The sequence below is a fragment of the Thunnus maccoyii genome, chromosome 7 (genome assembly GCF_910596095.1).
Source record: "Thunnus maccoyii chromosome 7, fThuMac1.1, whole genome shotgun sequence".
In the NCBI taxonomy this organism is placed as follows: domain Eukaryota; kingdom Metazoa; phylum Chordata; class Actinopteri; order Scombriformes; family Scombridae; genus Thunnus; species Thunnus maccoyii.
In genome coordinates this window covers 7,370,717-7,383,968 of record NC_056539.1, presented here as the reverse complement: position 1 = coordinate 7,383,968, position 13,252 = coordinate 7,370,717, and the positions used below count along the sequence as shown (strand labels likewise).

At 39.4% G+C, this 13,252-nt stretch overlaps 2 protein-coding genes across 9 annotated transcripts in view; one reads left to right on the top strand and one right to left on the bottom strand.

The window, feature by feature from the left end:
* Positions 1 to 9,982, bottom strand: part of gabra5 (gamma-aminobutyric acid type A receptor subunit alpha5) — a 28,035-nt gene extending 18,053 nt beyond the window's left edge. Inside the window, exons 1-5 of one of the 5 annotated variants that reach the window (XM_042416142.1) lie at positions 9,893 to 9,982; positions 5,052 to 5,136; positions 4,720 to 4,844; positions 2,590 to 2,657; positions 1,849 to 2,069 (exon numbers count right to left, since the gene is read on the bottom strand). In XM_042416142.1, the coding sequence (XP_042272076.1) occupies positions 1,849 to 2,069; positions 2,590 to 2,657; positions 4,720 to 4,844; positions 5,052 to 5,134 (497 nt within the window). In that variant the 5' untranslated portion in view covers positions 5,135 to 5,136; positions 9,893 to 9,982. Of the gene's footprint in view, positions 1 to 1,848; positions 2,070 to 2,589; positions 2,658 to 4,719; positions 4,845 to 5,051; positions 5,137 to 5,922; positions 5,971 to 6,126; positions 6,225 to 6,327; positions 7,904 to 9,757; positions 9,821 to 9,892 lie in introns of those variants that run through there. The other 4 variants (XM_042416138.1, XM_042416140.1, XM_042416141.1 and 1 more) reach the window with 4 other exon arrangements.
* Positions 1 to 13,252, top strand: part of gabrb3 (gamma-aminobutyric acid type A receptor subunit beta3) — a 54,633-nt gene that overhangs the window by 17,604 nt on the left and 23,777 nt on the right. For 2 of the 4 annotated variants that reach the window (XM_042416134.1, XM_042416135.1), the window contains 3 exons: positions 7,916 to 7,963; positions 10,173 to 10,264; positions 10,358 to 10,425. In XM_042416134.1, the coding sequence (XP_042272068.1) occupies positions 7,916 to 7,963; positions 10,173 to 10,264; positions 10,358 to 10,425 (208 nt within the window). Of the gene's footprint in view, positions 1 to 7,915; positions 7,964 to 9,999; positions 10,086 to 10,172; positions 10,265 to 10,357; positions 10,426 to 13,252 lie in introns of those variants that run through there. The other 2 variants (XM_042416137.1, XM_042416136.1) reach the window with 1 other exon arrangement.

Here is a 13,252-nt window from a genome sequence, read left to right as displayed (position 1 = left end):
CCACTGTCAATCCCTCATACTATATTTGTCCAAATACAATGAATAAATAAGATTAAAATGGACCACGAGAGTAGGATTTCAGTATATTAAAGGCCATCTGCTGCCTCAGCAGTTTTAGTGAAAATATGCCCCCACACATCAACACACACTAACCTTGATATGTAAATACTGGGAAAGAGAATAAAAATACTGATGAGTCTGGAATTTATTGCATTATAGTGAATGTGTTATATTACAGAGCACAATATTATACTGTATAATAGTCAAGTCAGTCATTGCTTACTGGCTTATTCAGTGGGTCTCTTGATATGTCAAACATCACCCTCTAGTGGACTTTTATACAAAGCTTAATTATAGGATTTAAATTGCATTGTGTTTGTATACTACAAACAAAGTGTCTCCCTGCCACTGAGGATGACTAACATCCATAAAGGGACTTCACAGTAAATGAGTAGCACTGAATGGCACTAATTAGTGAAGTCAAATGTATAGGGTACTATCTTCTTAATGAATCATAATGACCAATAAGGACAGTGTGGACTAGCAGATGAATTACCAGCTTAAACCAAAAAAATTGCTGCCATCACCGTTTTTTCACACAAGTACAGGTTATGTTTTAGATTAGTAAGACTCTATTGTGTATTACAGTAAGAGTCTGTGAAATATACTGCAAGGCATGCACTGCTTGGATGGAAACTCTGTCTTTCCTCTGAGAGTTATTTTCATGGTACAGTAGCTAGGGCACTGCACACTACTTGTTCTGTGAACAGCCAATGTAGGGGAGTAATGCATGCATAAAATGTTTCTCTAATAACCTTGTTCCCAGAACACAGACGCATTAACGGGCCATTGTGAACCCATTTCTAATGGCTTGTAGTGTTAGCAAATGTACTGTAGATTTGTAGCAATTTTAAAGTCGACGGATCAATAGTCATTTTTGACATGCATCCACGTCCATTTCCTCTAACTTCCTTTGTTAATATTTGATTTGGAGGATTTATTTTCCTGATAAGACGATGACACAGCAATGTCAGGATGTAAATGAAATGTTTCTATATAAGCTATAATTTCTCCTTCTACAGTGTGGACTTTAATGCATTACAAAGCTCTAAATCTCAAAATGGACTTATAATTCATTCTAAACACTAATATCTAATGGATTAGTGAAAGTAAATCACTTGTCAACTGTTAGGTGACCTTTTGGTAATAGAACTGCAACCAAGATGTACTTTATATTTGTCCATAGCAGCTCATATAATTATACATCATTCCACCAGTCAAATCATGGCTACAGTATGTTAAATGGGGACAGGGACTGAATGTTAGAGCAGTAATAAGCAGAATAGGTCATGCTGTTTTTCTGTCAAAGTAAAGGCTTCTGTGATGTGGCGACATGGTTAATGGTGGGGGATCACAGTGTGAGGAGGAGGAGGAGGAGGAGGAGGACACAAACCCTCCATTTTCTGAAAACACCCAATTCCCCGTGTCAGAGTGCTGGGTCAAAGCAAACATTATGCTTTCAAGATCCTCTGACCTACAGTATACAGTGCGAGAACAACATGAGTTTAGATGACGCATCAATGCACCACTGAGACATGTAGTATACAATGTGTGTGTGTGTGTGTGGGCTGTACTAGTGCAGCAGGGGTCTTAAAATCCATTACTAAAGAAGTATTACAGGCTGACGGCTGTTTTAGTCATCTCTCCAGCTCTAATTGGATTACACAACATTTCTAAACCACACTAGTCAGCTCTTATGATTCATCTTTTTAGTTGTGAGACTGATTGGAAAATAAATGTTTATCCTGGTCCAAAGCAGGATGAACGGTTAAGCTTGGGGGAGTTTACCTCATGGTATAGAGAAGAGTCCCGTCATCTTTCAGCCGCAGTAGCTTGTTAGGTGTAGTCATATTATGAGCGATGGATTTCTTTCCATTGAGGAAGAAGGTGTCGGGAGTCCAGATGTTACTGGCCAGAAGATTATTCAGGGGAAGCATCTCCATTGGGCCTTTAAAGCAAAGTCTTTCATCTTTCCAACTTTGACGAAAGAACACATCAATAGTGTATTCCTATAGAGACAAATAACACAATAAACACAACACAGATTAATTGTTTTTTGACCAATAAATACATGAAGTATAATGTGATATGAGGTAATGATACAAGAGGTATCTGAACACATTATGATTATATTCAATACTATATATCCACAGTATGTTACAAATGAGTCTCCACCTTCCACATGTGACACACTGCTGATGTCAAAAAAGATTTTTTTGTTGTTAGTGGTAGAAAATATTCCAGATGATATATGATACATTTGCACCGAATGTGGGTGTAATTTGAAGCTGTTTTCAATTCATTAAGTGTAGTTAGAACATCATTTTACATCCTTTTTTTTATCATAACTGCATTGTGGTTGAAAGAGTCATTACATAATTATTTTAATGTATTCAGAATATTTCAACGATTTTTAGAACTTTCAAATAATTATTGGTACACATAGGGTTGTATTATGTAAAACCTTTAATAAAATATTTCAAATGACTGTAAAACTGTAAATATAAAATAATAAAACGGTTTTCTTACCATTTCAGTGTCAGAGACTGGACCAAAGCTTGTGACAAAGATGTTGGTTTTGATCTCTGTCACCTTTTCTGTAACAATAGATAGAACACCGTGAGCCTTTACAATACATTACTATGTTGATTAGTCCATGCATTATTATTCAGAACATCTATTCTAAATACTGTATGAAGGCCTAATGCAGGTTTTATGCTTCCTGTGACATTACAGAAACTAAATGTGGATTAAAAGACAAATGTGTGTCCTGAACTTGGCACCACCACAAGCTGTTATAGTATATCCAGCATCAGATTCATTGGAAACTTTTAATTCTTTGGTGAAGGTTGACAGGTGATGACAGTTCCACAGATGTTGGCTGGGAGTTTTTCAATACATTAAAACTTGCTGATAGGTAATAAAGGCTGAGGATTACATAGTCGTGTCAGTTAAGAACCTGATCAATGAAACTCTGTCTCCGTCTGTCACATTTACCACAATGCAACCTCCATGCTCAGATTTTAATGCTCCAACTGATGCAACTGTTCATGAAATATTATACAGCATACAGTGGAAGCTGGACAAAACAAATGACCACTTAGCAATGTGAAAAAGTGAATAAGTGAAATGGCTGATAGGAGTGCCGCCAATAACTGGATGTATAGACCACTGCCTGTTTGAGAGGATTAGATGAAATATCCCACATATGCACCAAACAATCACTTCTGGTCAAGCATTTATAATATGAGCAGTAACTTTCAACATTTGTGTTTGAACAAAGTTGCAGCTTGAAATCAAACTTCTGCACAGTGTCAATCCTTATATCTTTTTAATTAAAGCTGCTATGAGTAGGATTTGAAAAGTTAAGTAAGTCCTCTGAAATAAATGATAAAATGTTGTTGGTTTTGTCATAATTACTATGGCCACTAGAGGGCTTTGTCACACAAATGTAAATATATGCAGTTATGGGACGCTTGCTGAAACGACTAATCTGATGTTTTTGTTGTGAAGATGTCTTGAATAGTTCTGACTTTGGCCACTCCTAGTGATGGTATCAAAAGAGAAATTGTTGCATTTCTGATCTTTCAAGTGCATCAACAAAGAACAGAAACTTCTTTAAAAGGAAAGGCTCTTGATGGCCCAAAACCAGATTTTCTCAATAACATGCAGTACATACTGGAACTTTTTATGGGCTTTAAAAAGACATGGGTAAATAAAACTCCTGCCTCTAGTCAGCAGAGCTATTTATAACTTAATGTTATAATTATACATATGTTGGAGGCTATTTAGAATGAGTCCCGGTTGAATATAAATGTATTTTGCATTCACTGGCACACTCCAGACACATGCAGCATGAACAGCCTTGACACCCTGAAGCTATGAGAGTAGCTCAGAGCCCCACGGGACAAACATCTGCAGCAGGACCAGTGCAATACAGACAGACGGTGTGAACAGCACACTGCTAACCTTAAGGTACAGAATTTGCACTTTTAATAGGGGCAAAGTTCATGATTCTAAACTCTGTATTGTTTCATAAAAATATTACACAACTAATATTACAGAGCAGCGGAAAAACAGGGCTTTTTTTGTATCAACCAGATTCAGCATCTTTAAACCACGGCTTCATTCCTCCTTCATAATTAGAACCGAAAAGTTCTCGTCCACTTTGGCCACACAGCTACTGAGAACAATGGAGCTGCTATTCAATGAAAAGAACAATGCTTTTCTCAAGGTCATACATAGCATACTATGCGCTTCAGCATGTGTTCATAGTACCATTAAATCATACTTAGAGGAGGTCTAGACAGCTGATCATGTCTCTTTGTCACTGACTTGATGAAGGTTTCGTGAATATAAACACATTCTCTCTGTGTGGAATGAGTGGGAGACAGATGTTGCAGTGCAGAGCGTTGTTCTCTGTGTGGACTGAGGGGCTGTAATCTTTCAGGCTGAGCTATCGATACAGAGGCTGAACACATTTTTCTTTTTATCTACAGTATATCTAAAGCAGAGTTTTCTGTATTAGTTATATAGTGCAAACAAGAACACTTGGAGATTTTAATTAAGGCCATAATCTGTTCTCACCCAGCATACGTGTGACTGTATTAATTACTAAAATGGCAGAGGTGTTGAAGTTTATATATTCAACGGCCGTACCTCCCAGTCCGGGGCGGAGTCTGTTATCATAACCGTCCAGCAGTCCATCCAGGATGCGTGTGAATATGGTAATATTGTCATTTAACTCTGCCTCTTTGGGAGTTCCAGTTACATCCTGGGAGAGGCTGTAAACAAGAGTGTTTTCAAATAATGTCAAACAGAGAAACACAGAAAAAATGAGGGATAACCTAAGATAACCTGACTTATATTAAAAAAAGTTATTTCAAAATTAAATGTCAATCATTAAAGCAACTATGACAAAAGCATTGTACATTTATGTAGCATGTGGTGAGTATGTTGTCCTGACACAGTTACAGGAGTCAGTTCCTTACCTCAGACGGCAGGTGATGCTCACAAGCAAGACACAGACCCACAGACGTCTCATTGCAAAGCTGTAGCACATTCCATCGCCCATTCCTGAAACAAGACATGCTCACTCTTTTAAAACTGCATTAACTGCTGTTTTTTTTCACCAACTAAGTTGACTGGCTGTTTACATCTGGAAATAAAGCAGTATTTGAAATGAAATTTAATTTTGTGATGATTTGTTGCAGGCTTTAATTAGCTCCCTTCTCTGAGCAGTTCCTATTGTAGAAACTAAATCATAAATAGTAAATCACATACTGTATTTGTCATCATATCGAGGTACATTAAAGGAGCCTAATGAAATCAGCTGTTGTTGCAGGCATTAATTGGCAGCTAATTTACCATCACATCATGCTTTTGAGTGTAAGGTGATCACTAAACCTTTATAAGATGCACAAATGTTCACCACCACCGATGTCACAGAAGCAAATGCACACAAACGTGCTGACAGTATCACAAAGCCTGATGCAGCAATCTCCATGTACTCACATGTGTACTACATATACTGTTTAGTTCTTATCTGCCTTTCAAAACACAGTAAAACAACACAGGCCAAAATGTGTCGAACCTGCAGATGTTGACTGATGTCTAAATAAGTCAACAAAAGGCTGAAAAACAGCTAAGTTCTCCTCTCTCTTCATACTTGCAAACAGTGCTTCCTTTCTTTGTTGGACCCCCTCCTATAGCCCACCCATCTACCTCCAGCAAGAGGCTCTCTTCAGTTTCACTAATGAAGGTTTGGTCTCTATAAGTTGATGACTCCTGACTGGACACAGGCTGAGATGTATTTTCCATCACTGGATATCCAGTTCAAGCTATTGTGTGAAATACATCTACCTGTATACATCTACCCGTCCGGTGTCCACAAGCACAACTGTAATCCCGCAATCGTGTCTGCACCGCAGCTGGACTCTTCACACACAGTAAATCCCCCTCAGTGATGCTGTGACTGAACGCACCCTACACTGCATCCCCAATTCATTCACGACTCACTCCTGCACTTTGCATCCCAACACAAGCCGAAAGGGAAAGTGTGAATACCTCTCTTCCTCCGGCTTTCATCACAAGTGTACAGTATCCCAGTGCAGGTCGTTTCCAGCAGCAGCAGCAGCAGCAGCAGCAGTACACTACTGTAGCCTGCTCTCCTACAATGCCCACACGTCCCACTACATCTCCTACTGTACACTGGCCTGTAACAACGCTCTGCTGCACAGGCGCTGAGCCGCAGTTGCCAAAGCTTACCACACAGGACGATGCGCAGTCAAACTTCTCCCAGCTCCGTAGATCCTATCTTCACACGCAGATTGCACTGTTTAGTATCTGGCATCAATTGTGGGGGACGTCACCTCCGTCCGCGCGCAATAATTGCATATTGGAAAGAGAATGAGAAGAGAAAGAGAGAGAGAGAGAGAGAGAGAGAGAGAGAGAGAGAGGGAGAGAGAGAAAATATATATAAAAATGTGGAGTAATTTCACTGTCAGCGAGGTTTATTTCGCCCCAGAGCGTTTAAAAGGTTGGCAGCGAAAAAATAAAGGCTTCCCAACACTTCTGCTGACTGACCATCCTTTAGTTTGGTCTCTGAGGAGAATGCAAGCACACAGCAAGCCTCGCAAAAAAAAATCCAATACTGTATCCAAAAAGGCGAAGCAGCTACAATGCAAATAGAAGCTGGTGCGAATTTAAAAAAAAAAAAGTGCGGCCGTGCGAGCAAGCCAGTAAAGCGGGAGGATATATGGCCAGTGGAGGAGAGATGCTGTACTGAGATGGGGAGACAGAGAGGGGAGGGGGTGATGAAGAGAAAGAGAGAAGGAAACGAAGGAGAGGATAAAGTACTCTACAAATACAACCATAACAGGGATCTCTACAACACTAACTGCTTAAAAACGTTGTTAACCTTCTAATTATACTTAACAAACTATAGCAAAATATCATATACTTCACTATAAGACCCAACATACTGGTTTTCCCAGTTTGGTGTGGAAGAACTTGCACAGAGCCTAGAACCCTAGACCCCCTAGAACCCTAATATTAACCTTAATATTAGGGTGACTGTGACTGGATGTGAGCAAATCCCTGCAGCCAGGTTTCAAAATCTTGTGGAAAGCCATCACAGAGGAGTGGAGGCTGTATGTAACAATCACATTTAGGTGTCCACATACTTGTGGCATTTTAGTGTATTATGGAAAAAATGCAGTCAAGTACCAAGTATGAGTAATATAGCAACAAACCTAGTATTATAGAGACACTTATAGGACTGATAATTAGTTTAGCAGCGTTTAAATGTTATATCATAACATGATCACCAAAATATAAAGTGAGGATGTTAGACTGTACATAGGAGACAGCTAGGTGCTCTATAACTAATTACTTTAAATAGACTTCATCCATTTTTTCATTGTTGATAGTGCAGTCTATTGTAGGTCTGACTTAAATGGGGCACAAACCTGAAAAAGAGTCCTGATTTTTTGGTTAATGGTCCAGATTGCAGGAGGAGACAATATCACACAGGTCTGCCAGCAGCACAAATATAAGTCTATATTTCATCATTCTGCTTCAATTTCCACAAGGATTCGGGTCAACTCACATCCAGCTGAGTCAGTTATGAAGTTGGAGTTCTTTCAAATTTCAAAAGATGGTTGTTTATGAAACTGTGGCACCTTTATAAATTTAGACTCAAGGTGAAAGCCCTTTTGCACTTCTGTTTCCTCACAGCATACATTAAAACTTCAGAGATATATCTCCAGCAGGGACATGTTGAAGAAGTGGGAGTCAGTCAAAGTCTGTGCTGTATTGATACAGAAAATAATTCCTTCCTTTTCTGTATTTACAGGAATGCTGTTGATGGGAACAAAAAGCTGTACGCTATCTACGACACAAGGTAAGAATCACTCTCCAAATGTAGTTTTCTTGAGGAGAGGAACAAAGGAAAACGTTATGTAAGAGGTAGTAGAGGTTTAATTCTAAAATGTAACAGAAGACCAGTGTCGATCTCTTAAATAAATAGAAGGAGAAATGTGTTGGGAAGAGTCCAGTTCAGGCACACTCTCATTCCCTGCAGTAATATTGAACTTCTGCCTCGATGCCAAATACTGAAGCAAACAGGAAAAAGAGAGAAAACATTTTAATGAAATTCTTACAGGAACAACTTGAATTGAGTGACACAAAAGTATTTCAAACCAGATCCAAAGATTCTTTCTCACTTATGCTTCTCAAGATCCCAGAATAAATCAGATTTTGGGCACTAAATGGGAGACTTGCGTGGGCCCAAATGATGTTTTTATACCCAAATGAGTCTCAATCTAGAGTTCTAAAATAGGTATTATACAGTTATCCTTCCAACACCCCATTCTCTATCTACCATCTACCATCTTTTGTCCTTTTTCAAAAACCTGAAACCATGAGACAGACTGAAATTTGCCAAAGAAAACAAGTACTTTTTCTGAAACTGAGTTCAAAGCGAGCTTAATTTTGCCAAACAGCAGCTGCTATGGCCACAAGTGACATTTACAGTATGATAAATGATAAAACTTGGTGTAACAGTAGCACTAAGCAGTAGCTTATAGACAAGAGTAATAAAGACTGCAGACTGTCTCAGTAATGTCACTTATAAAAGCATTATCTACTCTATGTTGGCTCAAGTTTTATAACATTAGCCTCCATAATTGCTGGTCATACCAGACCAAGCAATGAAACCCCCAAGTGTATTGACTTAAGTTACGGTATGTGTTGTATTGCCACTGTAAACAACTTTTCATTTGTAAAATGAAGAATCTGTTATTTTCTTAAGGTAGGTACTCTTGCTTTTTTTAGCAGTATTTTTTCTGTAGACTACAGTATTATTTATGTCCATCATATGTCTGTCACACATTCTAGCCAGATTGATGCAATCCAACAATCCAATTCAGTCATATTTACAACTTGGATGTTGGCATTAACACCATTTGCAAGTCTGGAAGTGGTAATCACATTTACTCTGGTATGAAAGCAGCATTAGGTTTCCTACAGTATATAATGAAAAAACACAAACATGAAACATTCATATGTCCCATTAGGATGATAAAAGTGATAGACTCAGTCTGCAAAAACCCACTTTTTGTAACACCAGAGTAGGATTTGAGCAACTCAAAAGGGGGCATTTGAGGTAACCACAGGGGCACAAGCACATTTGGGACGATCAGAGAGGCTTCTGGGCTGCTTAAGTCCTCCTCTGGTGTGACATAAAAGCAAAAATGAAAGACAGCAGTGTCCCGTAAACATGCACACACAGAGTAGAACTCCTGTAAAGGTTTCAAAAACGGGCTTCAGCCCCCCCGCCTCCCCCCACCCTTTAGCACGCCACTGCCTCTCAACATAATTGAACTCCAGGTCCAGCTGAGACTCTCAATTCAGGACAACCACTTAACTAAGCTTGTATATGCAGGCTGTCACGTGGCCCTTTATCATTACCAGAGCAGCCTGGCGCACACAGACAAGAAGACGCATTTTCCAAACTCAAAGTTAGCAATGAGGAGGCTCTGTGAGGGGTTATTCTGAACCCGGCATGGGCGACAACATACAGCCTACCTACGCAATCACTTGGACGGCGTACCTGTGGATTTATATCGTTACAGAGGCCACTAGCGCTTTAAGGGACATGTAACAAACATTTTTGGTAGTGTCTGAACCTGCTAACCGGAGGATGGAGATGCGGAGCAGCCTCCTGCAGCGATGAGCACATCTGACATGCAAGCAAGTGCGCCTCTGCTCCATGAAGCATGATAACGCAGGCTGCGCCAGAGGCACACACACAATGTGGAAGAAGTCTCACCTGATTTAGCGGAGCTCGGTGGGAGTGTGAGCACCGTGGCTTCTCCTTAGTCATTAGTTTAGCGCTGGACAGCCCACATCCGTCCATCCATCCTCCCAGACACCACACAAGGGATGTGGGGATCCCAGAAAACAGGGCTCTTTGACTTTCTTTCATTGCCGCTGGTCGTGGCAGTGATGTGCTGTGCCCAGAGGTGAGAGTCTGGGGGTTTAAACCCGACACAAGTCTGGGTATGGGTGTTCAAAAAGAGTTACCTTCCTTGTTGTCTTTTCTCTTTCAGCGTCAACGAACCGGGAAACATGTCTTTTGTCAAAGAGACTGTGGATAAACTGTTGAAGGGATATGATATTCGTCTTCGGCCGGACTTTGGAGGTATGACTGGGGTTCCTCATTTGGTGTTTCACCTTAGTTTTATTGCACTGAATTAGTGTCGTCAATAGTTAACTTTATTTTGTGTATTTGAAGGTCCACCGGTTGCTGTTGGCATGAGTATAGACGTGGCGAGTATAGACATGGTGTCAGAAGTCAACATGGTAAGTTGTAAATCCTCAATCGTGTTTTGAGTCATTTGTAGTTTTGTTAACTTATATGAACTGGTTTTACCATTATTTACCAGGACATTCTTTATAAAGGGTTTATAAGTTGTAACTTATGGCTTGACTACTAATGAGTCGATAACCATTTATTAATGCTTTATCGGTCAGTTATGAGTCATTATTAAGATTCAGTTTTGGGTTCCCAGTTTTGAAAAAATCCCTTTAGCTGGTGTTCATTTGGTAAAATGCATTTTGTAAATGTTGGTAGCCCATTAATAAATCACTTTCTCATAAAAACCATCTTGTCAGCAGTTATATATGGTAGCTAGTCATTTACAATAATCCATCCAGTCTGCAGTTGTAAATCTTAATAAGTTGTTAATAAATGAGTTTTGCTCCTGATGCTCTGCAGACTTTTTTGCCAGAGGTTCCATTGGGGCTATTGATAACTTTACAACCCCAAATCTGCTGTTAATGGTTAATAACTGATGTATAAAGCATTGGTAAAATATTTATTAATCACTAATAAACATCAGTAGTTATAATTTATAACTACTTAAAATTGTGCCTTGTTAGAAAGTGCAACCAAAAGGAGTAAACACCAGCTAAAATCTATTTAAATCAGAACCTGGCAACCCAGTACTGTTCTTGGAAATGGCTTATAAATATTAAGCAATAGTAAATGATGTATTAATTATTAATAACGCCACTAGTTATTACTTTTAAAGCCTTTATAAAGGGTGACTTATTAGAAAGAGGTACCAAATCCAGAACTAAAGTAAATTGCAACACATACTACAAGATCCTGAATTGCTCCAGTTGTGAAGTCTTGTAGTATGTAAACAGACACGAACTGTTTATAGAGTCTCTCCTGTATCCTCTAGAGCAGTTTGGTCATCTGCTGAGTCAGATTATGGCTAGTTGTATAGTTTTACATCCTGGTTCACTGGCTGCATGACTCTAGCAGTGATGCCCTAATAGTCCTGTTAGAAGATAAAGTCAGTAAGTTCTGCTGCCATGACTTCTCCTTTCAAACATAAAAAAAACAAGCAAGACCACTAATGTGTGTGTGTGTGTGTGTGTGTGTGTGTGTGTGTGTGTGTGTGTGTGTGTGTGTGTGTGTGTGTTGGAGTTGGTACACCATGGGCTCTACAGTTTAATGCCTGTATGCCATATATCATTGGTCTGAACTGCTGACAGAGCTTGATGCCTGATCTCATGCTACCAAGTGGAAATAGCCTCTGACATGCTGTCCTGACAAGTGTGTGTGTGATGAAATGTACCCGTGGTGCATTTTAATGCATCTCCACGCAGCAGCAGAGTGTGGCTCGGTGGGAACCACAGACAAACCACCCACTCGCTTCCAGTGACAATTGAGATTCATATTTTGTAAATGAGTGAGATGGTTAAGGTAGCCATTGTTTGTCATGTTAAACAGTGTGGTTGTATTAAGAGAATACAGCATACACTTATTTTACTGTTAGAGATAATGGTATCAGGTATTTGTGTGCGACCAGAGTGTACTTCCATGAGTAAAACATGGATTTGATTTATAATATCACAAAAGAAATACAATAATTGTCTCTCTTTATGGGAGGAATACAGTCTAACTTCACTTTTCCAATAGTAAACATGAGTAATGTCCCCACTTAATACAACAAACACCAGTTATTGTGGGCATAAGTTCAAATATTACTATTTAACTCAGACTATTTTAATATAGGCTTTTGACTGAGTAAAAAAAGAAACACACACAGTATTTTCTCATTAGCTTTGAAAATCTATATCCAGTTAACTACATTTCAGCACTTAATGGACCAAATGTAATTTTCATATTAGAGACCACACCCGCTTTTAACTTGAGAGTGAAAGCATTTGGCCTCCTCAGTGGCGATGGTATCAGACTAAATGTTTCAGTGGCTCAGGCATGCAGATGGGACAGAGGAAACACATCTCCTCCTCAGGCTAGAGGACTCGGACACATCTAGAAAATAAACACTCCCAGCGGCACACGAGCATGTGCTAAAAATTCATTGGCTCGGGATACAAATGATCAGGAGCTGATCGCATCCTGCCCATGAGGCATTAACACAGAGAGTCAGTTTTGCCAGATATCCAAAAATATCCACACCATGAAGAAATATACCAAATATTATTCACACAAAATCAAACTGGATTAGTGATTGCTAGTCAGACTGACTTAGGAGGCAAAGGGACCTCACGTCAGCACCGGAGCTACATCACTTTTTCTGAGTTGTGGGAACGTATCTGTGGTCCTGAACAACAACATTGTTTTGCTCCTCTCTGTTCTGTCGGTTTCCCCTCCAGATGGCTTTGACATTTGTAACTTCTTCTCACATTTTGTTCAGTAGAGCATCTCAAGGCTGCCGGTGAAGCTGTGTGTTTATGGAGAATCCTCCTCACACTCTGGGAATAAAGAATAACCTGCACAATACATATTATATTATAAAACACTTGCAATACCTCACATTTATATCAACTCTTTGCACATTGCAGAATATACAGTGGTGTTCTGTGACTATAGAGGTATGTTATTTTGGGAAGATACACTGAAATCACTACAATTTCCATATATTGATTATATTTGTGCAGACTGCTGAAGTAAATTTACAGCCGCCCAGACGAGTGTTTGATTCAATTTTATAGTAGGTCAGCTGCTGTGAAGCTGGAAATGACTTGGAATTTCTCCTTAATCATATCGGGCTTTCTGCCCACTGTTTAAGTGAGGCTTGCACACAAACCAGTCTATCAATGAACATACCAATAGTCCTGGTCATTGCAACAGCACATCATGTACCATTCT